This window comes from Drosophila miranda, chromosome XL, assembly GCF_003369915.1.
Source record: "Drosophila miranda strain MSH22 chromosome XL, D.miranda_PacBio2.1, whole genome shotgun sequence".
NCBI lineage: Eukaryota > Metazoa > Arthropoda > Insecta > Diptera > Drosophilidae > Drosophila > Drosophila miranda.
Genome location: NC_046673.1, coordinates 7,613,409 through 7,629,292, shown reverse-complemented (window position 1 = coordinate 7,629,292; position 15,884 = coordinate 7,613,409). Strand labels below are relative to the sequence as shown.

The following is a 15,884-nucleotide window of genomic DNA, read 5'->3' as shown; positions in this document are numbered from 1 at the left end:
TGTAGCAGTGACATATCACAGAAGTCTGGTTACAAAACATCGTTGCTCTAGCTCTTATAGTCTTTGAGCACTAGGCGCTAATAGGGACGGACAGACGGACAGACGGACGGACGGACAGACGGACAGACAGACATGGCTCAATCGACTCGGCTATTGATGCTGATCAAGAATATATATACTTTATGGGGTCGGAAACGATTCCTTCTGGACGTTACACACATCCACTTTTACCACAAATCTAATATACCCCAATACTCATTTTGAGTATCGGGTATAAAAACGAAATGATTCTGCTATTTTGCCGCAGAGAACGGGATCCTTTGCGCCGACGATGCTTCAGTGGCATGTGTCTGATCGGAATGGGCTCCGTTTTGCTGGCCCAGTCAGGAAGCAGTAAGCCACTGAAGGTCTTTGGAGCCGCTGCCGGTGCCTTGGGCGTGGCTCGTCTCACAAGTGTGTGGCAACTAAAGCAGCAGGAGACCCAGTCAGTCCCCGAAGAGTCTCGAGAGTCTCATAAGTGTGTGTAATGATCATGTTTTGAGTATCTCCATAAGCTAAATTACTCTGCATCCTGCCTCCAGCGGAGGAAAGAGACACAGAAAACGTGAAACGAATTTAATTGTTGACTGATTAAAGATATAGCCCCATCTTATTGCTACCTTTAGTTTGTTTCTGCATCTGCCAGTTGAGATAAGCCTTAGTCGTCGTATTTCTGTATTGGGTTTTCGTCCTAGTAGTGGAATCGAAAAGGGAATAGTTTAGGCAGATCGTGGAACTGGACTTGGAGAATCCTCGAGGTCCGATCAGGCGCAAGTTCAAGTCCAGGAAACTGTCCTTGTTCCAAAACGAAAGACTTTTAATCAAAGTTTGTGAAGTTGTAGTTACAGAATTAATCTCCTGAGAAAATGTGTCCAGTATTTTACATTGAAACTGTGGAGATGATCATAAAACAGATAATAGTGCGGACTTCTCACAATAAAGAATATACAATACGCTCGTAGAGAGCATTTCTTCGTAGACTATCGTTTAGATTATCGAACATAATCTAAAGTCATACATACATAAATATACATGTGCATTATACTATGTACTATGTGGGTTTCTAAGCCCATTACACATTATAGTATCATCAATAATGATAACAGAAGAAAGTACGAAAGCTAACAGAGGGGTGCGCCGCGGTATGCTCAAACAAGCAGTTCCTTTAAAGCCAAAGCAGTTCGAGAGTGTCGGGAGTGCTTCAATTTCCACAATGCAAGATTGCGGGGGGCAGCATTATGCTATCCTCTGCAAGAGTATACAAATAATAAAAATTACTAATGTCGACGCTCCATTGGCCTCTCTTATGGGTGTACTTTCTAGATAAGATAATGTACAAAAAATTGTTAGTACACCGATTTCCCTCTGATTACAGTACGTATCAAGACTTTAGGTCACTTTACAGCCGCTTTAAAACACAAAGCGATTGAATTTCTAACTTCTAACTTATCACATGTTAAGTTAATTATTTAACAGAAAATGTAATATTTTCCATTTGAGAATAAGAAATTATTATTCTAATTCTAATTATATAGAACCTATGATAGAACTCATTATAGTATAGATAATATATTATTGGAAGGGTTTCAACCACTAACCATACAGTATATACATACATATGCAGATGTGCCAGTTCATACAGCACATCGAAAACATGAAACTGGATCTCAGGGTCTTCGGCTCTGGCGATCGGCTAACCCCCGCGTCATCAAGAGCCAAACAACACTTTGCATGTAACTGCATAACACAATAGAATACAACACAAAACTGATCAACACAAGAATATAAATAAATAGAACACAAAATGAGGTCAATTAATAGCTTGTTGCCATTGGCTTTATCAGCTACAGAAGATCACGGATTGCCTTGCGAATGTTCCACAGCCTGTGCCGTTTTCCAAGATGCCGGAGGAAGAAATGGAGAGGGCCGGGGTTCTGGTGGCTTCTTGCTTTCTGGATAAACTTTCTGTGAAAGATGAGCAAGAGAGCCAAATTCTGAAGATACTTTATGCACAGTAGACATCAAATCCAGTCCGTGGAGGCCTGCCGGAATCGGATGAAGCTGCTCGCAGAATATGTCCGGGAACTGGTGGACAGTTGGGTCTCCAGTAAACAGCTGTCCGTGTCCCAAATGTTCCGGTGAAAGGCATTCTGTAGGAACTTGATGATTGTGCAGTCCTTGGTCCTTGGGCAAGTTTCGGTTCTCGTCCAGCGTCTGTTGTTGCTCCCCATTGACCGACATGACCTTTCCGAATGCCTCCTCTTCAAGTGCCGACCATGAGTTTGTTGACGTGCAGTAGGAAGTCCACCCATTCTTGGAAAGTGATCAGTCGCAGCTGGAGTGGGAGACACTGCAAGAAAGTTTGGGGTTAGGCATTGGGTGGAAGCCTGTGATGTGGATTTTGCCTCTCACCGTTGAATCTCCGCTCTGAGAATGAAGGTAGTCGCTCTCGTCCAGCCGCTTGAGGAATATCTTGTTCAGCTTAAGATTTATCTGGGGGGCCTTGCCGTATGCCCCAGGCAGTTCGTCCAACAGCCGGTGGTAAGGCTCCGTGGCTATGGGCTCACTGCTGGCATTGCAATTGGAGTGGTCCTAGCTTTCCTCCTCGAGGAGGAAATTCTTGTTCTGCGTGAGGGCATCGGACAGCAGAGCTCAGGGAATATTGAGAATCTGTCCTATGCCCTCGCGCAGTAGAAGAATTTCCTGCTGGAAAGAAAAGCAAGGACCATGCCAATTGTAGAGCCAGCACTGAGCCGATAGCCACAGAGCACTACTACCGTCTGCTGCACGAATTTCCTGAGGCACACGGCGAGGTACCTCATATAACTATCAAGCTGAACAAGCTATTTTTCTCGGACAGAACAAACAATTTTGGAATGATACTTGAGCGGAGTAGATTATCGAAACATAAAAAACAAAGCATGACCGACAGACAAGGATTCGTTTTGGAAGCAAAGTCAATGTCAAATTCGGAAACGGAAACGGAACACGCTGTGGCACTTTGTCACGGTCATCCGTGATTTTCTGTAGCTGATTAAAAACCAATGGCAACAAGCTATGAATTAACCTCATTTTGTTTATATTTATTTATATTCTTGTGTTGATCAGTTTTGTGTTGTATTCTATTGTTGTATGCAGTTACATGCAAAGCGTTGCTTGGCTCTTGATGACGCGGCGGTAGCCGAACGCCAGAGCCGAAGAACCTGGGATCCAGTTTCATGTGTTCGATGTGCGACATGTTCGCTGTATGAACTGGCACATCTATATACTGTATTGTTAGTGGTTCCTGGTTCAACCTATAGTGACAGAGTGTGGCCAGGCAACAGGAAACTAAGTACGGTCACACCGGTCAATCAGCTGTGTTCTGCTTACAAATGAATTCTGCTAAAAAGTCGTTAGATATTTAATAGAAATTTTGAGCACAGTTGGCTCTGCAGAACCAATCGACACTTCCAGCAGTTCCATTTATTTCCTTTATAAGGGATTGGGTTTTTCCAGATATAGATTTATATATTTTTTTCGATCACAAAGTAAAAAACGAAATGATTCTGCTATTTTGCCGCAGAGAACGGGATCCTTTGCGCCGACGATGCTTCAGTGGCATGTGTCTGATCGGAATGGGCTCCGTTTTGCTGGCCCAGTCAGGAAGCAGTAAGCCACTGAAGGTCTTTGGAGCCGCTGCCGGTGCCTTGGGCGTGGCTCGTCTCACAAGTGTGTGGCAACTAAAGCAGCAGGAGAGCCAGTCAGTCCCCGAAGAGTCTCGAGAGTCTCATAAGTGTGTGTAATGATCATGTTTTGAGTATCTCCATAAGCTAAATTACTCTACATCCTGCCTCCAGCGGAGGAAAGAGACACAGAAAACGTGAAACGAATTTAATTGTTGACTGATTAAAGATATAGCCCCATCTTATTGCTACCTTTAGTTTGTTTCTGCATCTGCCACTTGAGATAAGCCTTAGTCGTCGTATTTCTGTATTGGGTTTTCGTCCTAGTAGTGGAATCGAAAAGGGAATAGTTTAGGCAGATCGTGGAACTGGACTTGGAGAATCCTCGAGCTCCGATCAGGCGCAAGTTCAAGTCCAGGAAACTGTCCTTGTTCCAAAACGAAAGACTTTTAATCAAAGTTTGTGAAGTTGTAGTTACAGAATTAATCTCCTGAGAAAATGTGTCCAGTATTTTACATTGAAACTGTGGAGATGATCATAAAACAGATAATAGTGCGGACTTCTCACAATAAAGAATATACAATACGCTCGTAGAGAGCATTTCTTCGTAGACTATCGTTTAGATTATCGAACATAATCTAAAGTCATACATACATAAATATACATGTGCATTATACTATGTACTATGTGGGTTTCTAAGCCCATTACACATTATAGTATCATCAATAATGATAACAGAAGAAAGTATGAAAGCTAACAGAGGGGTGCGCCGCGGTATGCTCAAACAAGCAGTTCCTTTAAAGCCAAAGCAGTTCGAGAGTGTCGGGAGTGCTTCAATTTCCACAATGCAAGATTGCGGGGGCAGCATTATGCTATCCTCTGCAAGAGTATACAAATAATAAAAATTACTAATGTCGACGCTCCATTGGCCTCTCTTATGGGTGTACTTTCTAGATAAGATAATGTACAAAAAATTGTTGGTACACCGATTTCCCTCTGATTACAGTACGTATCAAGACTTTAGGTCACTTTACAGCCGCTTTAAAACACAAAGCGATTGAATTTCTAACTTCTAACTTATCACATGTTAAGTTAATTATTTAACAGAAAATGTAATATTTTCCATTTGAGAATAAGAAATTATTATTCTAATTCTAATTATATAGAACCTATGATAGAACTCATTATAGTATAGATAATATATTATTGGACGGGTTTCAACCACTAACCATACAGTATATACATACATATGCAGATGTGCCAGTTCATACAGCACATCGAACACATGAAACTGGATCTCAGGGTCTTCGGCTCTGGCGATCGGCTAACCCCCGCGTCATCAAGAGCCAAACAACACTTTGCATGTAACTGCATACAACAATAGAATACAACACAAAACTGATCAACACAAGAATATAAATAAATAGAACACAAAATGAGGTCAATTAATAGCTTGTTTCCATTGGCTTTTAATCAGCTACAGAAGATCACGGATTGCCTTGCGAATGTGCCACAGCCTGGGCCGTTTTCCAAGATGCCGAAGGAAGAAATGGAGAGGGCCGGGGTTCTGGTGGCTTCTTGCTTTCTGGATAAACTCTCTGTGAAAGATGAGCAAGAGAGCCAAATTCTGAAGATACTTTATGCACAGTAGACATCAAATCCAGTCCGTGGAGGCCTGCCGGAATCGGATGAAGCTGCTCGCAGAATATGTCCGGGAACTGGTGGACAGTTGGGTCTCCAGTAAACAGCTGTCCGTGTCCCAAATGTTCCGGTGAAAGGCATTCTGTAGGAACTTGATGATTGTGCAGTCCTTGGTCCTTGGGCAAGTTTCGGTTCTCGTCCAGCGTGTGTTGTTGCTCCCCATTGACCGACATGACCTTTCCGAATGCCTCCTCTTCAAGTGCCGACCATGAGTTTGTTGACGTGCAGTAGGAAGTCCACCCATTCTTGGAAAGTGATCAGTCGCAGCTGGAGTGGGAGACACTGCAAGAAAGTTTGGGGTTAGGCATTGGGTGGAAGCCTGTGATGTGGATTTTGCCTCTCACCGTTGAATCTCCGCTCTGAGAATGAAGGTAGTCGCTCTCGTCCAGCCGCTTGAGGAATATCTTGTTCAGCTTAAGATTTATCTGGAGGGCCTTGCCGTATGCCCCAGGCAGTTCGTCCAACAGCCGGTGGTAAGGCTCCGTGGCTATGGGCTCACTGCTGGCATTGCAATTGGAGTGGTCCTAGCTTTCCTCCTCGAGGAGGAAATTCTTGTACTGCGTGAGGGCATCGGACAGCAGAGCTCAGGGAATATTGAGAATCTGTCCTATGCCCTCGCGCAGTAGAAGAATTTCCTCCTGAAAAGAAAAACGAGGACCATGCCAATTGTAAAGCCAGCACTGAACCGATAGCCACGGAGCACTACTACCGTCTGCTGCACGAATTTCCTGAGGCACACGGCGAGGTCCGCCATATGGCTATGGGCCCACTGCTGGCATTGAAATTTGAGTGGTCCTAGCTTTCCTCCTCGAGGAGGAAATTCTTGTACTGCGTGAGGGCATCGGACAGCAGAGCTCAGGGAATATTGAGAATCTGTCCTATGCCCTCGCGCAGTAGAAGAATTTCCTCCTGGAAAGAAAAGCAAGGACCATGCCAATTGTAGAGCCAGCACTGAGCCGATAGCCACGGAGCACTACTACCGTCTGCTGCACGAATTTCCTGAGGCACACGGCGAGGTCCGCCATATGGCTATGAGCCCACTGCTGGCATTGCAATTTGAGTGGTCCTAGCTTTCCACCTCGAGGAGGAAATTCTTGTACTGCGTGAGGGCATCGGACAGCAGAGCTCAGGGAATATTGAGAATCTGTCCTATGCCCTCGCGCAGTAGAAGAATTTCCTCCTGGAAAGAAAAGCAAGGACCATGCCAATTGTAGAGCCAGCACTGAGCCGATAGCCACGGAGCACTACTACCATCTGCTGCACGAATTTCCTGAGGCACACGGCGAGGTCCGCCATATGGCTATGGGCCCACTGCTGGCATTGCAATTTGAGTGGTCCTAGCTTTCCTCCTCGAGGAGGAAATTCTTGTACTGCGTGAGGGCATCGGACAGCAGAGCTCAGGGAATATTGAGAATCTGTCCTATGCCCTCGCGCAGTAGAAGAATTTCCTCCTGGAAAGAAAAGCAAGGACCATACCAATTGTAGAGCCAGCACTGAGCCGATAGCCACGGAGCACTACTACCATCTGCTGCACGAATTTCCTGAGGCACACGGTGAGGTCCCCCATATGGCTATGGGCCCACTGCTGGCATTGCAATTTGAGTGGTCCTAGCTTTCCTCCTCGAGGAGGAAATTCTTGTACTGCGCGAGGGCATCGGACAGCAGAGCTCAGGGAATATTGAGAATCTGTCCTATGCCCTCGCGCAGTAGAAGAATTTCCTCCTGGAAAGAAAAGCAAGGACCATGCCAATTGTAGAGCCAGCACTGAGCCGATAGCCACGGAGCACTACTACCATCTGCTGCACGAATTTCCTGAGGCACACGGCGAGGTCCCCCATATGGCTATGGGCCCACTGCTGGCATTGCAATTTGAGTGGTCCTAGCTTTCCTCCTCGAGGAGGAAATTCTTGTACTGCGTGAGGGCATCGGACAGCAGAGCTCAGGGAATATTGAGAATCTGTCCTATGCCCTCGCGCAGTAGAAGAATTTCCTCCTGGAAAGAAAAGCAAGGACCATGCCAATTGTAGAGCCAGCACTGAGCCGATAGCCACGGAGCACTACTACCGTCTGCTGCACGAATTTCCTGAGGCACACGGCGAGGTACCTCATATAACTATCAAGCTGAACAAGCTATTTTTCTCGGACAGAACAAACAATTTTGGAATGATACTTGAGCGGAGTAGATTATCGAAACATAAAAAACAAAGCATGACCGACAGACAAGGATTCGTTTTGGAAGCAAAGTCAATGTCAAATTCGGAAACGGAAACGGAACACGCTGTGGCACTTTGTCACGGTCATCCGTGATTTTCTGTAGCTGATTAAAAACCAATGGCAACAAGCTATGAATTAACCTCATTTTGTTTATATTTATTTATATTCTTGTGTTGATCAGTTTTGTGTTGTATTCTATTGTTGTATGCAGTTACATGCAAAGCGTTGCTTGGCTCTTGATGACGCGGCGGTAGCCGAACGCCAGAGCCGAAGAACCTGGGATCCAGTTTCATGTGTTCGATGTGCGACATGTTCGCTGTATGAACTGGCACATCTATATACTGTATTGTTAGTGGTTCCTGGTTCAACCTATAGTGACAGAGTGTGGCCAGGCAACAGGAAACTAAGTACGGTCACACCGGTCAATCAGCTGTGTTCTGCTTACAAATGAATTCTGCTAAAAAGTCGTTAGATATTTAATAGAAATTTTGAGCACAGTTGGCTCTGCAGAACCAATCGACACTTCCAGCAGTTCCATTTATTTCCTTTATAAGGGATTGGGTTTTTCCAGATATAGATTTATATATTTTTTTCGATCACAAAGTAAAAAACGAAATGATTCTGCTATTTTGCCGCAGAGAACGGGATCCTTTGCGCCGACGATGCTTCAGTGGCATGTGTCTGATCGGAATGGGCTCCGTTTTGCTGGCCCAGTCAGGAAGCAGTAAGCCACTGAAGGTCTTTGGAGCCGCTGCCGGTGCCTTGGGCGTGGCTCGTCTCACAAGTGTGTGGCAACTAAAGCAGCAGGAGAGCCAGTCAGTCCCCGAAGAGTCTCGAGAGTCTCATAAGTGTGTGTAATGATCATGTTTTGAGTATCTCCATAAGCTAAATTACTCTACATCCTGCCTCCAGCGGAGGAAAGAGACACAGAAAACGTGAAACGAATTTAATTGTTGACTGATTAAAGATATAGCCCCATCTTATTGCTACCTTTAGTTTGTTTCTGCATCTGCCAGTTGAGATAAGCCTTAGTCGTCGTATTTCTGTATTGGGTTTTCGTCCTAGTAGTGGAATCGAAAAGGGAATAGTTTAGGCAGATCGTGGAACTGGACTTGGAGAATCCTCGAGCTCCGATCAGGCGCAAGTTCAAGTCCAGGAAACTGTCCTTGTTCCAAAACGAAAGACTTTTAATCAAAGTTTGTGAAGTTGTAGTTACAGAATTAATCTCCTGAGAAAATGTGTCCAGTATTTTACATTGAAACTGTGGAGATGATCATAAAACAGATAATAGTGCGGACTTCTCACAATAAAGAATATACAATACGCTCGTAGAGAGCATTTCTTCGTAGACTATCGTTTAGATTATCGAACATAATCTAAAGTCATACATACATAAATATACATGTGCATTATACTATGTACTATGTGGGTTTCTAAGCCCATTACACATTATAGTATCATCAATAATGATAACAGAAGAAAGTACGAAAGCTAACAGAGGGGTGCGCCGCGGTATGCTCAAACAAGCAGTTCCTTTAAAGCCAAAGCAGTTCGAGAGTGCTTCTATTTCCACAATGCAAGATTGCGGGGGGCAGCATTATGCTATCCTCTGCAAGAGTATACAAATAATAAAAATGACTAATGTCGACGCTCCATTGGCCTCTCTTATGGGTGTACTTTCTAGATAAGATAATGTACAAAAAATTGTTGGTATACCGATTTCCCTCTGATTACAGTACGTATCAAGACTTTAGGTCACTTTACAGCCGCTTTAAAACACAAAGCGATTGAATTTCTAACTTCTAACTTATCACATGTTAAGTTAATTATTTAACAGAAAATGTAATATTTTCCATTTGAGAATAAGAAATTATTATTCTAATTCTAATTATATAGAACCTATGATAGAACTCATTATAGTATAGATAATATATTATTGGACGGGTTTCAACCACTAACCATACAGTATATACATGCATATGCAGATGTGCCAGTTCATACAGCACATCGAACACAAGAAACTGGATCTCAGGGTCTTCGGCTCTGGCGATCGGCTAACCCCCGCGTCATCAAGAGCCAAACAACACTTTGCATGTAACTGCATACAACAATAGAATACAACACAAAACTGATCAACACAAGAATATAAATAAATAGAACACAAAATGAGGTCAATTAATAGCTTGTTTCCATTGGCTTTTAATCAGCTACAGAAGATCACGGATTGCCTTGCGAATGTGCCACAGCCTGGGCCGTTTTCCAAGATGCCGAAGGAAGAAATGGAGAGGGCCGGGGTTCTGGTGGCTTCTTGCTTTCTGGATAAACTCTCTGTGAAAGATGAGCAAGAGAGCCAAATTCTGAAGATACTTTATGCACAGTAGACATCAAATCCAGTCCGTGGAGGCCTGCCGGAATCGGATGAAGCTGCTCGCAGAATATGTCCGGGAACTGGTGGACAGTTGGGTCTCCAGTAAACAGCTGTCCGTGTCCCAAATGTTCCGGTGAAAGGCATTCTGTAGGAACTTGATGACTGTGCAGTCCTTGGTCCTTGGGCAAGTTTCGGTTCTCGTCCAGCGTGTGTTGTTGCTCCCCATTGACCGACATGACCTTTCCGAATGCCTCCTCTTCAAGTGCCGACCATGAGTTTGTTGACGTGCAGTAGGAAGTCCACCCATTCTTGGAAAGTGATCAGTCGCAGCTGGAGTGGGAGACACTGCAAGAAAGTTTGGGGTTAGGCATTGGGTGGAAGCCTGTGATGTGGATTTTGCCTCTCACCGTTGAATCTCCGCTCTGAGAATGAAGGTAGTCGCTCTCGTCCAGCCGCTTGAGGAATATCTTGTTCAGCTTAAGATTTATCTGGGGGGCCTTGCCGTATGCCCCAGGCAGTTCGTCCAACAGCCGGTGGTAAGGCTCCGTGGCTATGGGCTCACTGCTGGCATTGCAATTGGAGTGGTCCTAGCTTTCCTCCTCGAGGAGGAAATTCTTGTACTGCGTGAGGGCATCGGACAGCAGAGCTCAGGGAATATTGAGAATCTGTCCTATGCCCTCGCGCAGTAGAAGAATTTCCTCCTGAAAAGAAAAACGAGGACCATGCCAATTGTAAAGCCAGCACTGAACCGATAGCCAAGGAGCACTACTACCGTCTGCTGCACGAATTTCCTGAGGCACACGGCGAGGTCCGCCATATGGCTATGGGCCCACTGCTGGCATTGCAATTTGAGTGGTCCTAGCTTTCCTCCTCGAGGAGGAAATTCTTGTACTGCGTGAGGGCATCGGACAGCAGAGCTCAGGGAATATTGAGAATCTGTCCTATGCCCTCGCGCAGTAGAAGAATTTCCTCCTGGAAAGAAAAGCAAGGACCATGCCAATTGTAGAGCCAGCACTGAGCCGATAGCCACGGAGCACTACTACCGTCTGCTGCACGAATTTCCTGAGGCACACGGCGAGGTCCGCCATATGGCTATGAGCCCACTGCTGGCATTGCAATTTGAGTGGTCCTAGCTTTCCACCTCGAGGAGGAAATTCTTGTACTGCGTGAGGGCATCGGACAGCAGAGCTCAGGGAATATTGAGAATCTGTCCTATGCCCTCGCGCAGTAGAAGAATTTCCTGCTGGAAAGAAAAGCAAGGACCATGCCAATTGTAGAGCCAGCACTGAGCCGATAGCCACGGAGCACTACTACCATCTGCTGCACGAATTTCCTGAGGCACACGGCGAGGTACCTCATATAACTATCAAGCTGAACAAGCTATTTTTCTCGGACAGAACAAACAATTTTGGAATGATACTTGAGCGGAGTAGATTATCGAAACATAAAAAACAAAGCATGACCGACAGACAAGGATTCGTTTTGGAAGCAAAGTCAATGTCAAATTCGGAAACGGAAACGGAACACGCTGTGGCACTTTGTCACGGTCATCCGTGATTTTCTGTAGCTGATTAAAAACCAATGGCAACAAGCTATGAATTAACCTCATTTTGTTTATATTTATTTATATTCTTGTGTTGATCAGTTTTGTGTTGTATTCTATTGTTGTATGCAGTTACATGCAAAGCGTTGCTTGGCTCTTGATGACGCGGCGGTAGCCGAACGCCAGAGCCGAAGAACCTGGGATCCAGTTTCATGTGTTCGATGTGCGACATGTTCGCTGTATGAACTGGCACATCTATATACTGTATTGTTAGTGGTTCCTGGTTCAACCTATAGTGACAGAGTGTGGCCAGGCAACAGGAAACTAAGTACGGTCACACCGGTCAATCAGCTGTGTTCTGCTTACAAATTAATTCTGCTAAAAAGTCGTTAGATATTTAATAGAAATTTTGAGCACAGTTGGCTCTGCAGAACCAATCGACACTTCCAGCAGTTCCATTTATTTCCTTTATAAGGGATTGGGTTTTTCCAGATATAGATTTATATATTTTTTTCGATCACAAAGTAAACGAGGGGGAACGTTTGAGTTGCTGCGGCCACCGCAACTCTACGGTTATACCCGATACTAAGTCAGTATGGCTCTCCTCCGGCAGACGCCGCTAATATTAAACGACACGACAAAGAGTGCGTGCGAGAGAGACAGAAAATCAGTCTGAGCGTGACGTCGGGCGCTGCGTAGCCACTGCAAATTGATTTGTTCCTATTGGCTATAAAAATGATCTGATCTGATCCAGATTCAGCAATCTGATAGATATGGTCATTATCTATGATTCTGCGTTTTTAGTTTTCTCGAATGTGCAATATTGTGGATGCAACAGATTTTCGTCCTTTGTGTGGGCAGAAGGGGGTGGGGCGAAATTTTAAGATACACGTTTTATAGTAAGAACTAACAGGAGTGCGGATACCAAATTTGGTTACTCTAGCTTTAATAGTCTCTGAGATTTTTGAATATCCCCAGATTTTCGTCCTTTGCGGGGGCGGAAGGGGGTGTGGCGAAATTTTGAAACAAACTCGTCTCGGTCCGATATATTAGGAGTGTGGATACCAAATTTGGTTGCTCTAGCTTTTGTAGTCTCTGAGATCTAGGCGCTAATGTTTTACTCTAAGCAAAGCCGCCTATGCTACGTGTGTGTTAGAGAGAGACAGGGCGAGAAAAAATGAAATTGTTTTCTTGATGCTGGCTATAATAATAATACGATCCAATTCAGATTCCGCAGTCTTAAAGATATGGTCATTCTCTACAATTCTACGTTTTTGGTTTTCTCATATCTTTAAAATTGTGGATGCCACAGATTTTCGTCCTTTGTGGGGGCGGAAGTGGGCGGGGCGAAGTTTTGAAATATTTTTGTAGCAGTGACATATCACAGAAGTCTGGATCCAAAACATCGTTGCTCTAGCTCTTATAGTCTTTGAGCACTAGGCGCTAATAGGGACGGACAGACGGACAGACGGACGGACGGACAGACGGACAGACAGACAGGGCTCAATCGACTCGGCTATTGATGCTGATCAAGAATATATATACTTTATGGGGTCGGAAACGATTCCTTCTGGACGTTACACACATCCACTTTTACCACAAATCTAATATACCCCAATACTCATTTTGAGTATCGGGTATAAAAATGACTAATGTCGACGCTCCATTGCCCTCTCTTATGGGTGTACTTTCTAGATAAGATAATGTACAAAAAATTGTTGGTGCACCGATTTCCCTCTGATTACAGTACGTATCAAGACTTTAGGTCACTTTACAGCCGCTTTAAAACACAAAGCGATTGAATTTCTGAAAAAAAACTTACTACATGTTAAATTAATTATTTAACAGAAAATGTAATATTTTCCATTTGAGAATAAGTAATTTGGCCTTGCTCTTATATTCTATAAATTTGAAAAATTTCGCTACTCGATTAGGAGATTTGAATAACAATTTCAATAAAGTAGAATACATATGTATGTATGTAACGAAGGAAATGTAACCCAACTCGCAAATGGCACAATAATCTTTGTTTTACAATTTCTTTGGTGTCGTATAGCTTCGAAACGCACCTTAGAAGGTACATGCAAGTACATACATACATATGTATGTATGTATGCTTATAAGTACAAATGTATGTAGTAGAACGTACGGCATCCACAGGTGCTGGCATCCAGACAAACTTTTTGGTCCCCTCCCACGCATGACGTCAAAATCTCTTGCTTCTGCTCCTGCTCCTCCTCCTCATCCACCACCACAGCCGGTATTTGCGGGGGTTCCTCTTCTTTGCTGTGCTGGTTGCAACCGGTATCCGAATTGCCGGAATTGTTGCCGCTATCCAGACCAATATCGTTCTGTTGTGTGTGATTGTTGGCCTCTCCGCTTTTTGCCGGTACTTTATCGGGGACTGCATCTTTCGGATTGGATGCAGACCTCTTCATTTTGCACACCGATAATCTTGAAACGCACAAATTTTAACTGAAACTCCAACGAGAATGGACACAGCACCAGTGATTGTTTTGATTTGGTGATTCAACAACAACATAGAGTCTCATATGATGAAAAAACGAACTTACCCCACCCAAGCCCCCTCTTTTTAAATAGATCAACTACTTGAGGTAGATGGCTGAAAAAATTCAAGATTTTAAATTCTTTTTGTAAAAAAGCACGATATCTTTCACCTGATCTGCGCTAAAATGATTAAATTTGCATTATTTTTGGTGGAATATTAAAATACCCCCTTGGCTTACAATGGGTTAATCGTTCTCCGTCAATGATTGGAAACCATATTCCTCGATTTTGATATTCTGTGGAATATTACTAGCTGTATAGATCTCTCAGCCTTGCCCACATAATTTAATCCAATTAATGAACGTATTTCCTACTTGATTGGTTTATTTTAAATACTTGCCCTTATTGGACTTTTCCTAAAAAAGGTTTTTGCGAAAAAAGGTCAAACCAAAAAAAAAGTAAGAGTAAGTAAGTAAATCGGTCCCATTTTTCAATTTTCATATTCCGTTGAAAAATGCTGGCTAACTATAGCCTTCAGCCCTGCCCACATAGTTTTATCCCATTGATGAATACATTTTCTACAAGATTAACTACTTTTAAGTACTCCCAATTGTTTTATTTTGACTAAAACCAGGTTTAAACCAAAAAGTTCAACAAAAAACTGTCGCAATTTGCTGGTAATTGAAGACTTGTTGCTTATCAAACGGAGTATAGGCATTTGTATAGCCTATTTCATTAATTTAATATTAAGATGCTGTTTTCCAAACTGTTTTTAAAACGTAATTAATAAAGAAATTTTCTCAAATTGATATGTTTTAAACGTATTCATGCTTTTGATTAGTTTCTTGTATATGTATATCCTGATCCAGATTCCAATTCTTGGTCTCTATAAGAAGATAATAAAGTGCAAAATATCGTTGTGATAGCTTGAAAACAGAGACTGACTAGTTTCTGCCTCCATTTGAGCCTGGGATGACAAACATTTCCGCAATTCTATAATATCCTTTTCCCTAGGATATGCAGATTCGTGTCATGCTGCTCGTTAACCTTAACCGATTTAAAGAGGGCAAAAAGAGCCGAATGGTGCGCGCCAAATAGAAATTGTTTGAAAGTAAGTGAGCGACAAGCATTTAAATGCAATCCATTGGAATAAATTATGCACTTAAGGACGATTTGAGAGACAAAACTGTGAATGGAAGTTTCTATACCCTTTGTTCTTAAATATTCCCATGAAAATGAAATTTAATAGATTGGTGTGACAGCACAATCAGCTGTCCCAATGGCGTGCTGTATTGGCAAACGCCGAACGCTGACGCGGCAGTGTTGTAAAACAAGTAATGGGCGCGCGCGCGCTCCCTTTCAAATTTAACTTCAATTGATTTGCATACCAAAATGGAAAATTAATTATTTTTGTTGCCTTGCTAAATTATTAAAATTTATGACTCGTCTCGTCTCCTTTTAGCTTCTTGGCAGTTCGCGGCGCTGCATTGGCGCCACTGCCAGCGTAACGACCGAGTTGTCGGCCAAGGACGCAAGACGCAGGATGCATTGCAGTCTACTCCACCCATAAATTGCAATTAAACAAGAGCCAACGAGAGAGAGAGCCGAGCTGAGCCGGACACCAGCCACAGAAATAACACCAAGAGAAATAACAAAACAAAAACGCTTAACTTTGCTGGCAAGGGCGGCAAAAACCAAAACAAACAAAAAAAAAACGCGCAATTGTTTTATTAGTTGCAAAAACTTTTCCATTTTTGTGGCATTGTTTTGGTTGAAAGCTGAAACAAAATGCCAGCGGGTCGTGTGGCTGGCAAAGCCGGCTACTCCAATCACTACTACAATGGTA

At 43.4% G+C, this 15,884-nt stretch overlaps 2 protein-coding genes and 1 long non-coding RNA gene across 4 annotated transcripts in view; 1 reads left to right on the top strand and 2 right to left on the bottom strand.

The window, feature by feature from the left end:
* The window catches only part of LOC108164537 (cytosolic endo-beta-N-acetylglucosaminidase), a 35,865-nt gene extending 21,789 nt beyond the window's left edge, over positions 1-14,076 (bottom strand). For both annotated transcript variants that reach the window (XM_017300337.2, XM_017300338.2), the window contains exon 1: positions 13,680-14,076. In XM_017300337.2, coding sequence (XP_017155826.1) covers positions 13,680-13,968 — 289 coding nt within the window. In that variant the 5' untranslated portion in view covers positions 13,969-14,076. The remainder of the gene's footprint in view (positions 1-13,679) is intronic.
* LOC108152152 overlaps positions 1-15,884 on the top strand; it is a 56,015-nt gene that overhangs the window by 39,451 nt on the left and 680 nt on the right. The window contains exon 2 of the mRNA XM_017281272.2: positions 15,501-15,881. Coding sequence (XP_017136761.1) covers positions 15,827-15,881 — 55 coding nt within the window. The 5' untranslated portion in view covers positions 15,501-15,826. The remainder of the gene's footprint in view (positions 1-15,500; positions 15,882-15,884) is intronic.
* Positions 1,690-4,560, bottom strand: LOC117185981. The gene is made up of 3 exons (XR_004471167.1): positions 2,857-4,560; positions 2,452-2,499; positions 1,690-2,389 (listed from the first exon to the last, which is right to left on the bottom strand). It is a non-coding gene; the product is annotated as an uncharacterized LOC117185981 (long non-coding RNA).